Here is a 20140-nt window from a genome sequence, read left to right as displayed (position 1 = left end):
TCTAATCCAACGCTCCAACACTCTCCTATCCAATGGCTATGGACTAGTCTGATAGGTGCAAATTTGCAGTAGTCTGATGCCTAGCGCTTCCCTAAGTAGTATAGGTGAGTATGGTAGCTATGGTTGTGGGGGCAACTCCTATTTAAATAAATGCGAGCGGCGCATTCCAATGGAAGGGGTAGAAAAGGGTATGTGTGTCTAGGGGACAGGACAATGCGTGACAATTTACGCAACGGTGGTCGGATAAGAAGGGGGTGTAGCATTTGACTCAAGTGCTACATGTTGGCCTCTTGTAAGTTATTGATGACGTTGAAAAGTAATGGGACCATAGCGAATGGAAGGGTGGTCGGTCCCATATAATAATAGATGAATTAAAGGGGGCGCCAATGATGGCAGAACATACGGTAACTTGAGCAAACATCAAGAAGTGGCTTCTGCCCAATTTCTTCCATAGCATTGGTGACACAATCGAAACTTCAACAGATTTAGTGGCAGGCACCAAATATCACAAGATAGTGGCAAAGACCTAATTTTCCATGAAATGTACCATATGAACTCAAGCAATAATTGGGATGATTCCATGTTTGACACTTTCCTGATTGGTAGCCAACAAAATGATCCAGCTTCGCTTGGGCGCACCTGGCAGCTAAGTCTAGTATTTTGTTATGAAAAGTACAATTGGAAAAGCCACGCCAATGTCTATTGTATTCTGTTAAAAGTTGTTCCTCGAGACCAATTATTGAGAGTTCACACACTGCACGTATAACTCTACGGTTAATATGTTTTCAAACAGTCAATAAAGGGTTTTTTGCTGACCGGATTTTCATGTGTAAGTTTAACACTCAGGAAATGTATTACCCATGTGTGTTGGCATTTTTTCAAAATGTTTTCGACACTCGGGACAATATCTTATTCTCATAGTGCACACACGTAGACATACACTATTCTTCTTTGAAATAAATATTTAACATATAGTCCCAAATGTACACTCTTTATTCTCCCTTCAAATTACACACAATCTTTTGAAGTACATATTTTACCTATAGTCCCAAACGTACATACCCATTATTCTCCCTTCAAACTACACACTATCTTTTGAAATACATATTTTACCAATATTCCCAACTGCACATACATTTATTCTCTCCTCAAATTACACACTTAACAGTTTACCTGATCCACCACATAAGAACACATCCTCACAAAGTTCTTCAATAGATGCTAATCACATGATTCTTCGTCTCTTGTAACTAACCATCACTTTACCTTTAGGCCCTGGAATGAATTTGTCCCATTCCTCCTTCGGGAAAGGGGAGATCAATTCGAGCTCAAAGTTCCTCAGCAAATGGCTCCATATCACCTTAATTTGCGTGTAAGCAAAATCCTCTCCCAAGCAGAAGTGCCTCCCAGCGCTAAATGGTGTATAAGAGAACTTGCCACCAACTTTGTCTTCCTCTCTCCCTGGACCAAACCTACTTGGATCATATACATCCGGATCCTTATAGATGTATGGTAGCTTGCTGCTAACTGTAGTGCAGGTTGCTAAGGTATGTCCTTGAGGGATATCAATTCTATTGCCTTCTCTTGTTTGCACACTGAAGCTCTTGCTTGCATGGCGGATCAGCAGAATTGCTCGAGAGTGCAACCTCAGTGCCTCTTTGATGCAGCAATGCAAGGTTCCCATCTCTTGCAAGATGGTGTAGTCTATATGTTCCCCATGACGTTCCATGATCCGTTTCTGCTCTTCGATAGCAGCAGCCAAGTAGCTTTCTTCATGACTGAGCAGACAAGCTCCTGTCCAGGTACTGGTGGCGGAGCTCGTGTGTTGTGCTGCAAACATCATACAAATGAGCAGCCCCGCGATCTCATTCTCAGTCATGGAGCGGCCATTGATGTATTTGGAGTCTACAAATTTCTGTAGCACATCATTCTCAGCCTGGCCTGAACTCCTACGTGATCTCACGACCTCATGGATCATCTCTCCCAGCTTAGCACGAGCTTTGTCACGACGATGGTGTGGTGGGATAGGGAGATATGGGAAGAAGAGGCTGATCAAGTGGAAGCCATTATCAAAAATATCATGGGCGAGTGTGGATACTTCTTCAAACATATTCTCTCGGAACTGTTTTCCAAGCAAGCATCGATTTGCGATCAGCAAGATCAGGTTCCCCATCTCATGCTTTATGTCAACGACACCATGCTGCCCCCATTTTGTGAAGTAGTCCTGCACAAATTTTATTTTGAGATAAGACACCCCCTAGAAGGAAATGATAAAACAAAGGAGTGTGATCACATGAAATAGAGAAAAAAGGACCACCAAATGATAATGACATGAAAAAATGATGAAGAGTAGGATGATAGCAGATATATGTTGCTTACCTCCACTTCCTTAACCATGGAATCAACATGGCCTCTCAAGTTCATTGGCTTTATCGAATCGAGGCAAAAGCTAATCTGCCTGCTCCTAGTAGCCAAGTCCACATCGTACAAAACCCCTCGGCCAAAAACAGGCACCGTGACTTTGTAGATATCGGACTGCCTGATCTCTGATTCTGAGCCTTGGAAGAAATGGGATGTGACCTCTGGGCCAACCAGGAAGGTCACCTTCTTCAGCCCAAAAAGACTTATTGTGGACACACTACCCATCTTTGTGTGTAGGTCTTGAATCACGGCAGATAGGCCCTTGGATAGAAATGTAGGCAAATATGTTGACAGTGAAACTGTTGGAATTTTGCTAGTAGGCCTTTGGCCCAAAGCCCAACTAAAATTCTGAAATTCTCTTGGCCCATTCATGCACACATGTGAGTGGAGTGAGTGAGGCTAAAGTTTAGTCCCACCTTGGAAGTTGAGAGAGAGTTGCACCTATTTATAAGGTGAGCTCTTCTACCACTTGTATGAGCATCAGAAGAGGAGACCTACACGCGCGCTCCTCCTCCTCGCCCGCCTCGCCATGCCTCGTCACGACGCGCCGCGGGTTGCGGGATTGAGCCGAGCTGAGGACAGAGCTATGCACGTTGTCTATATTTTTGCTGCATGGGAAAACTAATGAGTCATTAATTAATAATTAACGGACGCGTTAATTACTGAACCGTTTCCGATTCTTTTGGATCGTGACGACTCGGACGTGGGGTTTACTCCCACGACCTACCCGGCCCGCAATATATAGTCAGGCAGACGTCTACCCTAGCCGCCGCTTCGTATGGTTTCTCATCACCGTTCCAGATCATTGCGCCGCCAAGCTAGTCTTCTCCATCCCTCCTTCCGTCGTGCACCGCGAGGAGGGACAGCAGGCCTCCGGAACCCCGCCTCTCGTGATCCTGTACGGGAGAGGGGCGATCAGGTTTTTGGGGAGCGCACTCGCGCGACTGCTGGCAGCGACGACTTCGTGAACGACGACTTCTTCCCCGACCGCGGCAACCTCATCCTCGACGACATGGGCGACAACATCAACGCTGGCGGTGCTGCACCCGCTGCACCGTATGTGATTCTATCCTTCCTATTCGAGATCGTGGTAGAATTCATGTTTCTAGTATGTGCCCTAGATGTGATATGTTCATCTGCTATGCTAGTTCACATGATTAGTTTAATCTCTGCTGCTGTGGTCATGATTTATATTCTGTTTACTCAGATTAAATCTCGTAGTAATTTGCTCATATTTCCAACAATCCAAAAACTTGATTATAGGCAATTTACTCCGAGTGGTTTTGCTGCGCATCTAAAACCGCCCGCCTTTAAGGGGGCGCAATATAAGAGGTGGCGCACGAGAGCAGTCTACTGGTTTCAGACCATGGGCTGCTATGATGCCACCAAGGGCAAGCCTGAGGGCGATCTTAATCCAGCACAGCTGGAAGCTTTTGAGAAGATCGATACCCTCTTTAAAGGCGCTCTTCTGAGTGTTCTTGATGACTCCATTGTGGATTCGTATATGTCGTTTGACAACGGCAAGGACATGTGGGCTGCGCTCGAGGCCAAGTTTGGTGCCTCGGACGCCGACAGCGAGTTGTACGTCATGAAGCAATTCTATGACTACAAGATGACTGATGAGCGCCCTGTTGTACAGCAGGCTCATGAGATACAGTCGCTCGCAAAAGAACTTGAGTACTTCAAGTGTGTGTTGCCGGACAAATTTATTGCCGGAGGCATCATTGCCAAGCTTCCACTTTTGTGGAACAATTTTGCTACTTCCCTGAAACACAAGAGACAGGAGTTTTCCGTTGCGGATCTCATTGGTACTCTTGATGTTGAAGAGAAGGCGAGAGCAAAGGACACACGTGCTCGAGTTGCTGAGGGAGGTTCTAGTGCCCACATGGTACAGAAGAAGAACTCCCAGCCCAACAAGTATAAAAACAATAAGAACAAAATTCAGGGCAAAGGCAAGTTTGATACAAAGAACAAGCCATCACATTCTACCAACTTCAAGAAGAATTCTCATAAGAAGGGGAAGGGACTTTGCCATGTCTGCGGTGATCCTAATCACTGGGCTCCAAAGTGTCCTAACCGCTTTGAGGAGCGTGAACATGAGAAGAGCGGCAAGTCCGCTAATGTTGTCATCGGTGATACTGATATGAAGGAATCAGGGTACGGTATTTTTCCTACCATCCTTTCAGTATTTCAATCCCCTGATTGGTTAATTGACACCGGTGCCAATGTACATGTTTGTGCTGACGCCTCCATGTTTTCTTCTTACCAGGCAACAGGGACTTCACCCGGGCTGATGGGGAACGGGTCACATGCCATCGTTCGAGGTGTTGGTACGGTCGATCTGAAGTTTACTTCGGGGAAGACTGTGCGTCTGAAGAACGTTCATCATGTGCCGTCCATCAATAAAAATCTCGTTAGCGGTTCCCGTCTATGTCGAGATGGTTTTAAGTTGGTTTTCGAATCCAATAAAGTTGTAATTTCTAAGTGTGGACAATTTGTTGGAAAAGGCTATGAGTGCGGAGGCTTGTTCCGCCTATCTTTGTCAGATATTTGCACTAAAGTTATTAATAATGTTTGCCACAATAATGAGTCTTATATTTGGCATTCACGACTCTGTCATATTAACTTTGGTTGCATGACGCGGTTAGCCAATATGAATTTAATTCCGAAAATCTCTACTGTCAAAGGCTCCAAGTGCCAAGTATGTGTGCAAGCTAAGCAACCTTGCAAGTCGCATAAGACTGCAGAGGCAAGAGACTTGGCGCCACTAGAGCTTATACATTCTGATCTTTGTGAGATGAATGGCGTGTTGACAAAAGGTGAAAAGAGATACTTCATGACGTTGATTATGACTCCACTAGATATTGTTATGTGTATCTTCTGAAATCAAAAGATGAGGCTTTGACTTTCTTTAAAAACTATAAAGCTGAGGCAGAGAACCAACTTGATCGAAAATTAAACGGCTTAGGTCCGATCGTGGTGGAGAGTATTTTTCCAATGAATTTGATCTGTTTTGTGCGGAACATGATATAATCCATGACAGGACGCCTCCCTACTCACCCCAGTCAAATGGGGTAGCCGAAAGAAAGAACCGAACTCTAACTGATATGGTTAACACCATGTTAGACACTTTGGGTCTATCCAAGGAATGGTGGGGGGAGGCGCTAATGACTGCGTGTCATGTCCTAAACGAGTTCCCACAAAGCATAAGACCATGACTCCATTTGAGGAATGGGGAAGGAAAAGGTTGAAACTCTCTTACCTACGTACTTGGGGTTGTTTGGCGAAAGTCAATATACCAATTCCCAAGAAGCGCAAGCTTGGACCAAAAACCATGGATTGTGTTCTTCTAGGCTATGCTTTTCATAGCATCGGCTATATATTTTTGATAATAAAATCTGAGGTATCCGACATGCATGTTGGTACGATTATGGAATCAAATGATGCAACTTTCTTTGAGGACATATTTCCTATGAAGGATATGTGGAGTTCATCAAATCAGGAGATACCTACTCCATCTAGTGAGGAATTCACTATAATTCCTGAACCCACCATTGCGATGGAACACGTTGAGAATCCTGTTGAGGGTAACCATGGAACTCCTGTGAGGAGTAAGAGACAGAGGACTGCAAAGTCTTTTGGTGATGATTTCATTGTGTACCTCGTGGATGACACACCCAGGACTATTTCAGAAGCCTATGCATCTCCTGATGCTGACTACTGGAAGGAAGCTGTACGTAGCGAGATGGATTCCATCTTAGCTAACGGTACCTGGGAGATCACTGACCGTCCATATGGGTGCAAACCTGTAGGATGTAAGTGGGTGTTCAAGAAGAAGCTTAGACCTGATGGTACGATTGAAAAGTACAAGGCACGGCTTGTGGCCAAGGGTTATACCCAGAAAGAAGGTGAAGACATCTTTGATACTTACTCACCCGTGGCTAGACTGACCACAATTCGGGTGCTACTATAACTGGATGCCTCACATGGTCTTCTCGTCCATCAAATGGACGTTAAGACGGCTTTCCTTAATGGAGAGTTGAAGGAGGAAATTTACATGGATCAGCCAGATGGTTTTGTAGTACCTGGTCAGGAAGGAAAGGTGTGCAAGTTATTAAAGACTTTATATGGCCTTAAACAAGCTCCTAAGGAGTGGCATGGTAACACCCTCGATGCGACTATATCTCCCACGTGTCGAGGCACGACTTAGAGGCATAATCGCATTGAAGGCATATGTCGCAAGTTAGGCAATCTTCACAACATCCCATGTAATATAAATAATAAAGGGGAGATAACAATAGTTGGCTTACACTCGCCACGTCAATCAAGTACATAAATAACATTACATCATCCAAACACTCATGGCCCGACTACGGCGCCAAAATAAAAGAGATAACCCAACATGCGACACGGTCCCAATCACCCCCAACTGGGCACCACTACTGATCATCGGGAAAGGAAACATAGTATCGTTGAGAGTCTTCGTCGAACTCCCACTTGAGCTCATATGCGTCTCCTGGAGCGGAATCATCAGGCCCTGCATCTGGTGTAATAGTAATCTGTGAGCCACAGGGACTCAGCAATCTCGCACCCTCGCGATCAAGACTTATTTAAGCTTAATAGGTAAGGCAAGGTAATTATATGTGGAGCTGCGGCAAGCGACATAGGCAATATGGTGGCTAACTTATTCGCAAAAAGAGAGCGAGAAAGAGAGGCCAAAGCCACGAGCGAGAAACTAGGAGACAACCTGCGCAAACCATACTCCAACACCATGTCCACTTCCCGCGACTCCGCCGAGAAGAGGCCATCACGGTAACCACCACTCAGTTTGATTTCATTTTAATTAAATTAAGGTTCAGTTATCTACCAACCCGGACATTAACAAAATTCCCCATCTGCCCATAACCGCGGGCACGGCTTTTCGAAAGTTCAATCCCTGCAGGGGAGTTCCCAACTTAGCCCATGACAAGCTCTCACTTCAAACGAAGGAATAGACCTCCTCCCAAGGACGTTCCCGATCAGACCTCCGGTATCTTCGGTAACTCAAGACCACTTCGACAGGTTAAAACAAGACCCAGCAACACCCCCGAATGTGCCGACAAATCCCGATTAGAGCTGCACATATCTCTTTCTCAGGGCACACTCAGATGAGCGCTCCATACCAACTTAAAACCAAACTCGAGTTTCCCCGAGGGGGGGCGCTGCACAGGACTCTTAGTTTGGACCAACACTTCAGAGGAGCCACTGGCCCGGGGGGGGGTTTTAAAATAAGATGACCCGTCGGGCTCCCGGAAACCCGAGGGGAAAAAGAGGCTAGGTGGAAATGGGAAGACCAAGGTTGGGCATTGCTTGGGAAAAGCTTTAATCCAGGCGAACTATCAAGGGGTTCCCATTATAACCCAACCGTGCAAGGAACGCAAAATCCGGGAACATAACACCGATATGACGGAAACTAGGGCGGCAAGAGTGGAACAAAACACTAGGCGAGAGGCCGAGCCTTCCACCCTTTACCAAGTATATAGATGCATTAAGATAACATAGCAATATAATGATATCCCAACAAGTAAATAAAATGTTCCAACAAGGAACGGCCTCCAAACTTCACCTGCAACTAGCAACGCTATAAGAGGGGCTGAGCAAAGCGGTAACATAGCCAATCAACGGTTTGCTAGGACATGGTGGGTTAGAGGTTTGACATGGCAATTTGGGAGGCCTTGAAAGCAAGTGGTAGGCATCGTAGCATTGGCATAGCAAAAGAGCGAGCAAACTAGCATAGCAAAGATAGTAGTGATTTCGAGGGTATGATCATCTTGCCTGCACAGTTGTCAGAGTTGACTGGATCCTCAAAGCAAACTCAACGGGCTCCTCGTTAGCGAACTCGTCTCCCGGCTCTACCCAAACAAGACAAACAAGCAACAAGGATACAATCAACCACGTGCAAGACCAAGCAATATGATGAAATGATGATATGCTATGCGGGATGCGATGCGGGATGCAAAATGCAAGATATGACAGGAAATGCATGAACCTGGCCTCAACTTGGAAATCCAAGTGTGCCACTGGAAAGATGAGATGAAATCGCTTGAAAATGATATAAAGAACGCCGGAATCGGAGTTACGGTTTGGAAATGGCAAGCGATTCAAAAATGACACCGGTCTGCGATTTACAGCAAGTAGGCATCTAAATGCAATGAAATGAACATGCTACAGCACCCAAACATGACAACAAAATACATGGCAGGGATGCACACAAGATGCTTAACAAAAGTCTAGCACTGAGCTACGGCCAATTCATCCATTAACAGGTTCAAACAAGCATGGCAAAAATGCATATGACAAACAGATCTCAGACTTAGTGAAATTAACACTTGTCTGGAATTTCAGATCAGGTAGCACTCTCTTCGGAGCAACAAAACTACATGCTACAGGACCTGAACATGGCAAAGTAAAGCATGGCATGGAGCTACTCAAAGAGCTTAACAAAAGTCCCTTAGTGACCTTGAGCCAAAAGGGATCAGAAAATACCATTGCAAGCATGTGAACATAGCAAAAACATAATCAGTTTTCAGACTTAGTGAAAACTGGCACATGCTGAAATATAACTCAAGTAGGCATGTTTACGAGCTCGATGCACTCACTACGGTGCAAGTCATGGCAAGACAAGCATACACCCATCAAGAAGGCACAAAAATGCAATCTAGACATGGCAAGAACAATAGCATAGCATGCACGGATCAACTACAACATCATCGGCAAAATTGCAAACAAGTTGACAATCTGCCCAGATTCACAAAGTAGCAAAAGTAGAGCTCGATTGACTCAAGCTAGGGTGCTCCATAATTGCAAACAAAGACATGGATGGATAGAGCACTACAATATTAACAAAACATCCTTACTGATCATCCTCAAAAGAGGCACGGATCACTAGGAAACAACATGAACATATGGCATCATGAGATAAACAGGTCAGGACTTAGTGAAATTACTAAGTCCCTGAAAACAGAATTAGCAAGTGCACCACTTTGCAAGCTTGCACTAGTCACCACACACATCACAAAAATACATGGGTTGCACCTCTGGAAAGATGACAAAACCCTTAACAAAACACATGTAGAGCATCAGGGCATATCATGCACACATTAATCATGGCAAAAATGACAAAATCCTAAATGGAGTAGCAGATCTGGACAATTATCTCAAGTAGCCCTCTTCTAACAGCATTTCGGGCATCAAGATGAACTCAAATGAAAATGATGCAATGGAATGAAATGATGTACTCTCTGAGATGAACATTTTGATATGCTATATGCATGAATCGGAGCTACGGATGCGAAGTTACGGAGCTACGAACATGAGCACTTGGATCTATTTCTGGGACTTAGAGAAAAAAACGCCTCCGAGATCTAGGGTTTGCACGGATTACGAGGACGGCCGGATCTTCGCCGGAACAGTGCTCGGGACCGCCGGAGAGGTCGAGGTGGCCGGAGTTGGAGATGGACGGGGCGGCGGCCGGAGCGCGGCGGCGGCGGGGGCGGCGGCGGCGGCGCGCGGCGGCTGCGGCTCGGAGGAGAGGGAGGTGGCGGCGCGGCGGCTCGGGCCGCGGGGGCCGGCTCCGGGCTCCCCGGGCCGCGGCGGCGGCGAGGTGGCGGGTGCCACGTGGCAGGAGGCGGTTGGCTGGCGGCGGTGTGTCCGCCCCGGGCGGACAATGTCCGGCGGCGCCGCGGTGGAAAATTAGGGTTTCGGAGGTAGGAGGAGATCCGAAAATCGAGGGGGACCTATTTATAGGCACAGAGGGAGCTAGGAGAGTCCAAATGAGGTGCGGTTTTCGGCCATGCTGTCGTGATCGAACGCTCTAGATGATGGAGCAGAGTTAGGTGGGTTTTGGGCCAAATTGAAGGGGTGTTGGGCTGCAACACACATGAGGCCTTTTCGGTCCCTCGGTTAACCGTTGGAGTACCAAACGAGGTCCAAATGATACGAAACTTGACAGGCGGTCTACCGGTAGTAAACCAAGGCCGCTTGGCAAGTCTCGGTCCAATCCAGAAATGTTTAATCCCCACACACGGAAGAAAGCTAGAAATGACCACCGGAGGAGAACGAAGCGCCGGAATGCAAAACGGACAACGGGGAAAATGCTCGAATGCATGAGACGAACACGTATGCAAATGCAATGCACATGATGACATGATATGAGATGCATGACAACGACAATAACACACAGAGACAAAACCCGAACCCGAGGAAATAAAAATAAAATAACTTAGCGCCGGAAACGGCAAGAGTTGGATTACATACTAGGTAAATTACATCCGGGGTGTTACAACACTCCACCACTACGAAAGGATCTCGTCCCGAGATCTAGGACTGGAAAAACCGGGTACTCAGAACGGAGGTGATCCTCGCGTTCCTAGGTGGCTTCACGGTCGGAATGGTGTGACCACTTGACTTTGAGGAATTTGATTGACTTATTGCGAGTCTTGCGCTCAGTTTCTTCAAGAATAGCAACTGGGTGCTCACGATAAGAAAGGTCTTCTTGGAGATCAATGTCTTCGAAGTTGACGGTGCGGTCAGGGGTCTTGAAGCACTTGCGGAGCTGAGAGACATGGAACACGTCGTGCACATTTGCAAAGTTGGAGGGAAGCTCGAGTTGATAGGCGAGATCGCCTCTCTTGCTGACGATCTTGAAAGGACCCACGTATCTAGGGGCAAGCTTCCCTTTGATACCGAAGCGACGAGTACCTTTCATTGGAGAGACGCGGAGGTAAACATGGTCTCCGATCTCGAAAGCCAAATCACGATGCTTACTATCATAGTAGCTCTTCTGGCGCGATTGCGCTGCTTTGAGGTTATCTCGAATGACTTTGCACATCTCCTCTGCCTCTGTGATTAAGTCATTTCCCAGAAGTTGACGTTCACCGGTTTCAGACCAGTTGAGAGGGGTACGGCACTTCCTGCCATAGAGAATTTTGAATGGGGCCTTGCCCGAACTTGCTTGAAAACTGTTGTTGTAGGAGAATTCAGCATATGGAAGACAATCCTCCCACTTCATGCCGAAGGAGATCACACAAGCCCTGAGCATATCTTCAAGAATCTGATTCACACGCTCGACTTGACCGCTAGTTTGAGGGTGGAAAGTTGTGCTAAAGCGGATGTTGGTGCCCATGGCCTTCTAAAAAGAATCCCAAAACTTGGAGGTAAAGATGCTGCCACGGTCTGAAGATATCACCTGTGGAATACCGTGCAGCGAGACAATCCGGGAGGTATAGAGCTCCGCCAATTGAGCTGCAGTGATTGACTCTTTGATAGGCAGAAAGTGAGCCACTTTAGTGAGTTTGTCGATGACAACGAATATAGCGTCATTGCCACGCTTGGACTTTGGAAACCCAGTCACGAAGTCCATCTCAATGTGGTCAAACTTCCATTCTGGAATGGCAAGAGGTTGGAGGAGACCCACTGGCCTTTGGTGTTCTGCCTTCACTCTTCTGCAGACATCACACTCATTCACGAACTGAGCAATCTCGCGCTTCATTCGAGTCCACCAATAAGCCTGCTTGAGGTCCTGATACATCTTCGTGCTCCCAGGGTGGATGGAGAGGAGTGAATTGTGAGCCTCGTTCATGATCACTTTACGAAGGTCACCTTTGGGCACAACAATACGATCCTCAAAGAAGAGAGTATCCTTGTCATCAAGGCGGTAGCACTTGTACTTGGGTTGACTCTTGGCAATCCCAATCTTCACCTTCTTCACCATAGCATCAAGAAGTTGGGCTTGGCGAATCTGGTCTTCCAAGGTAGGAGAGACTTGAAGGTTGGCGAGGAAACCTTGAGGAACAACTTGCAGATTGAGTTTGCGGAAAGCTTCACAAAGCTCGGGTTGATAAGGCTTGAGAATCAGACTGTTGCAAGTAAGCCTTCCTGCTCAATGCGTCAGCAATCACATTGGCCTTGCCTGGAGTATACTCGATACTCGGATTATACTCTGAATCATTTCGACCCATCGAGTCTGCCTGAGGTTGAGATTAGGCTGAGTGAAGATGTACTTGAGACTCTTGTGGTCAGTGAAGATGTCCACTTTTCTTCCCATAAGAGATGTCTCCAAGTCAAAAGAGCATGCACAACTGCGCCACTCAAGGTCCATGAGTGGGGTAGTTCTTCTCGTTGGGCTTCAACTAGCGAGAGGTATAAGCCACAACTTTCTTCTCTTGCATCAACACTGCACCAAGACCTTAAAGAGAGGCATCGGCAGAAAGATCCGAACGGTGGATTCATCAGGAGGAGTCAGAACTGGAGCAGTGACCAATTTCTCTTTCAGTGTGTTGAAAGCGATGTCACATTCCGGAGACCAACGTACTTGACGTGCTTCTCGAGAAGGTTTTGGAAAGAGGCTTCGCGATTCTTTGAAAAGTTCTCAACGAACCTTCGACAGTAGCTTGCGAGACCAAGGAAGCTACGGAGTTGCTTCACGTTCTGAGGTGGTTCCCTATTCACAATTGCATACACCTTCTCAGGATTCACCGCAATGCCCTTGGCAGAGATGATATGCCCAAGATAAAGAACCTCATCGAGCCAAAACTCGCACTTTGAGAACTTGGCGTAGAACTGATGTTCTCTGAGCTTATCGAGCACCAAACGCAAGTGCTTGGCATGATCTTCCTTGTTCTTGGAAAAGACCAAAATGTCATCGAGGTAGACCAAGACGAAGTCATTTGTGTAGGCGTTGAAGATGAAGTTCATCATGCGAGAGAAAGTCGGGAGGAGCGTTGACGAGGCCAAAAGACATGACAGTGTATTCATATGAACCATAGCTTGTTCTGAATGCCGTCTTGGGGATATCTTGCTCACGAATTCGAATCTGGTGATAGCCCATACGGAGATCAAGCTTGGAGAATACTTGAGCACCTTTGAGTTGTTCAAACAGCTCGTTGATGTTGGGAAGTGGGTACTTGTTCTTTATAGTCTTCTTGTTCAATGGACGGTAGTCAACACAAAGTCGGTCCGTTCCATCCTTCTTCTTCACAAAAAGAACTCCACAACCCCACGGAGAGAACTAGGTCGGATGAGACCCATTCGCTCTTGAATATCGATTTGCTTCTTCAGCTCCTTCAACTCTTCAGGTCCAAGCTTGTAAGGACGTTTGCAAACAGGTTCCGTGCTAGGCTCAAGATCGATGACGAATTCAACTGGCCGGTGTGGAGGCATTCCTGGAAGCTCTTCTGGAAAGACGTCTTGATATTTGCAAACGACTGGAATTTGAGAGATGGCATCCAGTTCACCCTTCTCATTGAGAGAAAACAGACGGATGGTATCATCACGAGTGGCAAAGACAATAACATCCTCAGACGAATGAGTCAATTGAATCTGCCTGGCTGCACAATCAAGCTGAGCCTTGTGCTTAGAAAGCCAGTCCATTCCAAGAATAAGATCAATATCCGAGTCACCAAGAACATTTGGAGAAGAAAAGAACTTATAGTCACCCAATGTGATTGAAACATCCGGACCGCATACTCGAGATGTCATTTGACGGGACGGAGAGACAATAGCCAACAGTTTCGGCAACACTTGAGTAACAAAATCATGCTTAGATGCAAAAGGTCTTGAGATGAAACAATGCGATGCACCAGTGTCAAAAAGAACTCTTACAGGAATATCATTAACAGGAAGGTTACCCATGATGACATCTGACGAGTCCTCTGCCTGAGCTGCATTCACCATGTTGACCTTGGCGTACTTGGGGTTATGCTTGAACATAGTTGTACTTGCCAATCTCACAAGAGGAGGAGGAGGGAGATGCCTCTGATTGAAGCATTTGTTGGCATAGTGACCTTTCTGTTGGCACTTGTTGCATGTGACCTCTGAAAGCGGACGGTGATACGGAGCACTTGATCTTGGAGCTTGAGACGAAGTCTTGTTTTGAAAGCCAGGGTTGGGTGGGTGGGAAGATCCACTGCCACCTTTGCTCTTCTGCTGATAAGGCCGACGGAACGGAGGAGGAGGAAGCCAATACTTCTGCTGCTTGGCCACTTGAGTTGAGGAAGAAGGAGTAGCATCTCTGACTCGCTTCTTGGAAGCATCGCACTTCAGTTGAGCAGTCTTTTGATTCATTGCCATGTTGTAAAACTCATCGTACCTCTTGGGCTCAAAGAGAATGAGAGCTAGCTGGATTTCTTCTCTGAGACCACCCCTGAACTGGTATATCATGCTCTTCTCATCTGGGACGTCCTGCTTAGCAAAACGGGCGAGCTTCTGAAACATCTTGTTGTACTCGTAAACAGACATAGAGCCTTGCTTCAGGTTGCGAAATTCCAAGCGCTTGCTTTCAACCACGCTCTGAGGAATATGATGAGCTTTGAAGTCTTGACGGAATTCATCCCAGGTAATCACACGGCCTCCTCTGGAATCTTGTACTGCTGAAACCATTCTGCAGCTTGGTCTTTGAGTTGGAAGGAAGCGAACTTGACAAAGTCCTCAGGCCTGATGTACTGCACTCGAAATGCTTGGTCCACGAGCCAATCATCGGCGTCTATTGCCTCAACACAATTGCTGAAGGTCTTTGGCCGGTTAGCAAGGAACTGGTTGAGTGTAGCAAACTGATTCTGATTGTTGCCATGACCCTGGTTCCCTTGGTTGCGCTCTTGAAGGAGTTGCATGATCAGCTGCGTGTTTGAATTGGTAGCGGCCATCACAGCTTGCCATGCCTCCGGAGGTGGAGGTGGTGGTGGCGGCGGGACGCGGGCGAAGGCGGCTCAGACGGCGCCTATGGATGGGCTCGCGGGGGCCCGCCACGGGCCGAGCGGGCCCGCACGGGATCGGCGGCCAAGTGGGGCTACCCCTGGACAGGTGGCGGATCGCGAGTGGGTGGCGGCGGTGCGTCCGGCCGGATCGGACGTGTCCGGCCGTGCAGAGGAGCTGGGAGCTAGGTTAGGGGTGGAGGAGACCCCTGATTTTTGGAGGAGGAGCTATTTATAGGCATAGAGGGAGCTAGGAAGCTCCAAATGGAGTGCGGTTTTTGGCCACGCGATCGTGATCGAACGCTCTAGATGATGGAAGGGTTTTAGGTGGGTTTTGGGCCAAATTTGAAGGGTGTTGGGCTGCAACACAAACGAGGCCTTCTCGGTCCCTCGGTTAACCGTTGGAGTATCAAACGCAGTCCAAATGGTACGAAACTTGACAGGCGGTCTACCGGTAGTAAACCAAGGCCGCATGGCAAGCCTTAGTCCAATCCGGAAATGTTTAACCCCCACACACGAAAAGAGGTAGAAAGGGGCACCGGAGGAGATAGGAGCGCCGGAATGCAAAAGGGACAACAGGGAAAATGCTCGGATGCATGAGACGAACACGTATGCAAAAGCAATGCACATGATGACATGATATGAGATGCATGACAAAGGCAACAACACACGGAGACAAAAACCCGAACCCGAGGAAAATAAAATAACTTAGGCCGGAAACGACAAGTGTTGGAGTACAGATAAGGTAAATTACATCTGGGGTGTTACACGAGTCTAGCTCTCGCTACTGCATTCGTCAGCAAGTCTATCTTCAACACTGAAGAAAATAACCTCACCAACAAAGCTGATGAAGGGGATGATGACTACGCTCCCACCTACTGCTTCATGGCAAAGGGTGCCAAGGTACTCAAATATACCTCATCTGAATCAAGTGAGAATGAATTTGATGAAAATCTTAAGCCCAGCTATTCTAAACTTGCTAAGATTGCTGTAAAACCACAAAGAGCTTTAGAAAAGGTTCAAAACATGCTAGACAAAAGTGATGATATGTTGGGTGAAGAAATGGATCGCACTAAAGCCCTGACTGAAAATCTTCAGAGATTTCAGACTAGGTTTGACAATCTTCAAGATCATCATAACACTCTCTTATCCGATCATGAGAAGCTTTCTTATGAATTTCTTCAAAGAAAGCAAGACCTTGAGAAGCTAAGAGTGAGTTATGAAGATCTTCAGAAGGAGCGCGATTCATTACTTGCTCAACAAATCAGCGCTTCTCAGGAAGAATTTGTTCCTCCATTCTTGAAGTGCATTGAACGTGAATCTGCTAATTCTTCACCTGAATGTTCAAATGCTGCTAATGTTTCAAATTCTTCACATGCCTCTGCTATCACTAATTCCTTATCTGAGGACATTGCTAGTATCACTGACGATGCAGGGCTGAAGGAATTGTACACGACAGGCATGTACAAAAGCCTCAAAGGGCATCAGGCTCTTTGTGATGTGCTTAATGAAGGAAATATGCCCTAGAGGCAATAATAAAGTTATTATTTATTTCCTTATATCATGATAAATGTTTATTATTCATGCTAGAATTGTATTAACCGGAAACATAATACATGTGTGAATACATAGACAAACAGAGTGTCACTAGTATGCCTCTACTTGACTAGCTCGTTAATCGAAGATGGTTATGTTTCCTAACCATAAACAAAAGAGTTGTTATTTGATTAACGGGATCACATCATTAGGAGAATGATGTGATTGACATGACCCATTCTATTATCTTAGCACCCGATCATTTAGTATGTTGCTATTGCTTTCTTCATGACTTATACATGTTCCTATGACTATGAGATTATGCAACTCCCATTTGCCGGAGGAACACTTTGTGTGCTACCAAATGTCACAACGTAACTGGGTGATTATAAAGGAGCTCTACAGGTGTCTCCAAAGGGACATGTTGGGTTGGCATATTTCGAGATTAGGATTTGTCACTCCAATTGTCGGAGAGGTATCTCTGGGCCCTCTCGGTAATGCACATCACATAAGCCTTGCAAGCATTGCAACTAATGAGTTAGTTGTGAGATGATGTATTACGGAACGAGTAAAGAGACTTGCCGGTAACGAGATTGAACTAGGTATTAAGATACCGACGATCGAATCTCGGGCAAGTAACATACCGATGACAAAGGGAACAACGTATGTTGTTATGCGGTCTGACCGGTAAAGATCTTCGTAGAATATGTGGGAGCCAATATGAGCATCCAGGTTCCGCTATTGGTTATTGAGTGGAGACGTGTCTCGGTCATGTCTACATTGTTCTCGAACCCGTAGGGTCCGCACGCTTAAGGTTTCAATGACAACTATATTATGAGTTTATGAGTTTTGATGTACCGAAGGATTTCGGAGTCCCGGATGAGATCGGGGACATGACGAGGAGTCTCGAAATGGTTGAGACGTAAAGATCGATATATTGGACGACTATATTCGGACATCGGAAAGGTTCCGAGTGATTCGGGTATTTTTTGGAGTACCGGAGAGTTACGGGAATACGTATTGGGCCTTATTGGGCCATACGGGAAAGAAGAAAAAGGGCCTCAAGGGTGGCCGCACCCCTCCCCTTGGTCTGGTCCGAATTGGACTAGGGAAGGGGGGCGCCCCCTTCCTTCCTTCTCCTTTTCCCTTCCTCTTTTCCTATTCCATATGGGAGGTGGAATCCTACTAGGACTAGGGAGTCCTAGTAGGACTCCACACTTGGCGCGCCCCCTCCTAGGGCCGGCCTCCTCCTCCCTTGCTCCTTTATATACGGGGGCAGGGGGCACCTCTAGACACAACAATTGATCTTGGAGATCTCTTAGCCGTGTGCGGTGCCCCCTCCACCATAATCCTCGATAATATTGTAGCGGTGCTTAGGCGAAGCCCTGCGACGGTAGTACATCAAGATCGTCACCACGCCGTCGTGCTGACGGAACTCTGCCCCGATACTTTGCTGGATCGGAGTCCGGGGATCGTCATCGAGCTTAACATGTGCTAGAACTCGGAGGTGCCGTAGTTTCGGTACTTGATCGGTCGGGCCGTGGAGACGTACGACTACATCAACCAAACGCTTCCGTTGTCGGTCTACAAGGGTACGTAGATCACACTCTCCCCTCTCGTTGCTATGCATCACCACGATCTTGCGTGTGCGTAGGAAATTTTTTGAAATTACTACGAAACCCTTCACTTGAAAAGCAGGTCCTCAACAGGAACCCTAGGAAAGGGGGTATCGCCTTTGAGAGGGAACTCAATGCTGATGACACATATTGGAAGCCTGAGCAGTACCCCAAAACTATATGGGTTGCTGCAAAGGGACCTCCAGTTGATCCATCTAACTTATCTGGATTTTCATGTGAATCTCCTAATTCTGATGATGAGTCAATTGACTCCAACTATAAACTGTTCAAAAATCAGAATGGTGAAGTATTTGCTAGATATGTTGGCACTAACTGCAGGAACGGCTCCCCTATGAAGAAAATCTAGGTTCCCAAAAGATGCCTTGAAAATCTTCAGGTGAATGTCATCATGACGCCACCTGTGAAGAATAGGAACCCCAGATCAAATTCTTCATATGGATTCAAGTCCTCATACGGACCAAATTCCTCATATGGATCAAAGTCCTCATATGAACATCATCGTGCTAACCCGTCTGTTTCGCAGGGAAGATCTAAGGATTATGGATATGTGCATTATTCTTCAAATCATTATGTCCATAATTCCTTGAAGAATTTCTCTGCATACTCTTATGCTTACTCTAACCCCTCTTATGTGAAACGAAATGGACTAGGTTCTATGCCATCCTTCTCGTACGGAGCTCGCAGAATGATGAACTCTTTGCCACCCCTTCATATGTGGGTGATGGAGAAAAAGAACTAATCTCTTCTACAGGGTCAGGTCTCTAGACGCACGTAATTGTCTGAAGAATTTGCTGGAGACCTGAGCATGCCTGATAGGACGCAGGCTAATCATGAAGAAATGAACTTTCATTTCTCACGTCCTCATATTGCTTTATCAGTTCTTTTACTTGATGAAATTGATCTGATGAATTGATGTCATATTCTTCACTGATGAAGTATATGAGTTTGTAAGCTGCACTAATTCGTCTGCAGGATGATCAACCCAAAGCCACTGAGTGGGTCCTCGATAGTGGATGTACAAACCACATGACTGGTGACAAGAATCTATTGATGGATGCTCCATTATCTCCGTCGCATCTAAAGCATATCATCTTTGCTGACAAAGGCAAAAGTCAGGTATTGGGTCTAGGTATGGTTGCGATTACAAAGGATCGACACATGGACAAAGTCATGCTTGTTGAGTCCTTAGGATACAACCTTATGTCTATCTGAATGCTTTGTGATCTTGATATGGTTGTTATCTTTGGCAAGTACCGTTGTGTTGTGGTTATGGAAGCTGACAATTCCAAAGTCTTCGAAGGCTTTAGGAGAGGAGACCTGTATATTGTTGATTTCTCTACAGGACCACAACCAGCCATGTGCTTACTTGCAAAAGCTTTAGAAGGCTGGCTCTGGCATCGATGACTTGGTCATGCAGGCATGAGGAATTTGCACACGCTTGCGAAGAATAATCATGTTATTGGCATCGAGAATGTCAAATTCCTCAAGGATCACCTATGTGGAGCCTATGAAGCTGGGAAGATGACGAAGGCCAAGCATCCAGCAAAGACTATCATGACCACCACTCGCCCGTTTGAATTGCTTCACATGGATCTCTTTGGTCCTAATCATTATTCTGCTATTTCAAATGAAGCATCTCAATATGGCTTTGTTATTGTTGATGATTATTCTCACTACACATGGGTACACCTTGTTACTTACAAACATGAAGTGCAGGAAGTCTTCAAACAATTTTCCTCGAGGGCTTCAACCAACTTTGGTGTGAAGATCAAGCACATCAGAAGTGACAATGGCACTGAGTTCAAGAATTCTGGTCTC

At 46.3% G+C, this 20140-nt stretch overlaps 1 protein-coding gene across 1 annotated transcript; it reads right to left on the bottom strand.

Moving 5' to 3' along the window:
* Nucleotides 1-981: 981 nt before the first annotated feature.
* LOC125524708 (obtusifoliol 14-alpha demethylase-like) lies at nucleotides 982-2219 on the bottom strand. The gene has a single exon (XM_048689743.1). It carries the CDS (start codon nucleotides 2171-2173, stop codon nucleotides 1226-1228), a length of 948 nt encoding a protein of 315 aa, XP_048545700.1. The 5' UTR covers nucleotides 2174-2219; the 3' UTR covers nucleotides 982-1225.
* Between the last annotated feature and the right edge of the window lie 17921 nt (nucleotides 2220-20140).

Source organism: Triticum urartu, chromosome 7 (genome assembly GCF_003073215.2).
Source record: "Triticum urartu cultivar G1812 chromosome 7, Tu2.1, whole genome shotgun sequence".
NCBI lineage: Eukaryota > Viridiplantae > Streptophyta > Magnoliopsida > Poales > Poaceae > Triticum > Triticum urartu.
This window is presented reverse-complemented; position numbering and strand designations above follow the sequence as displayed.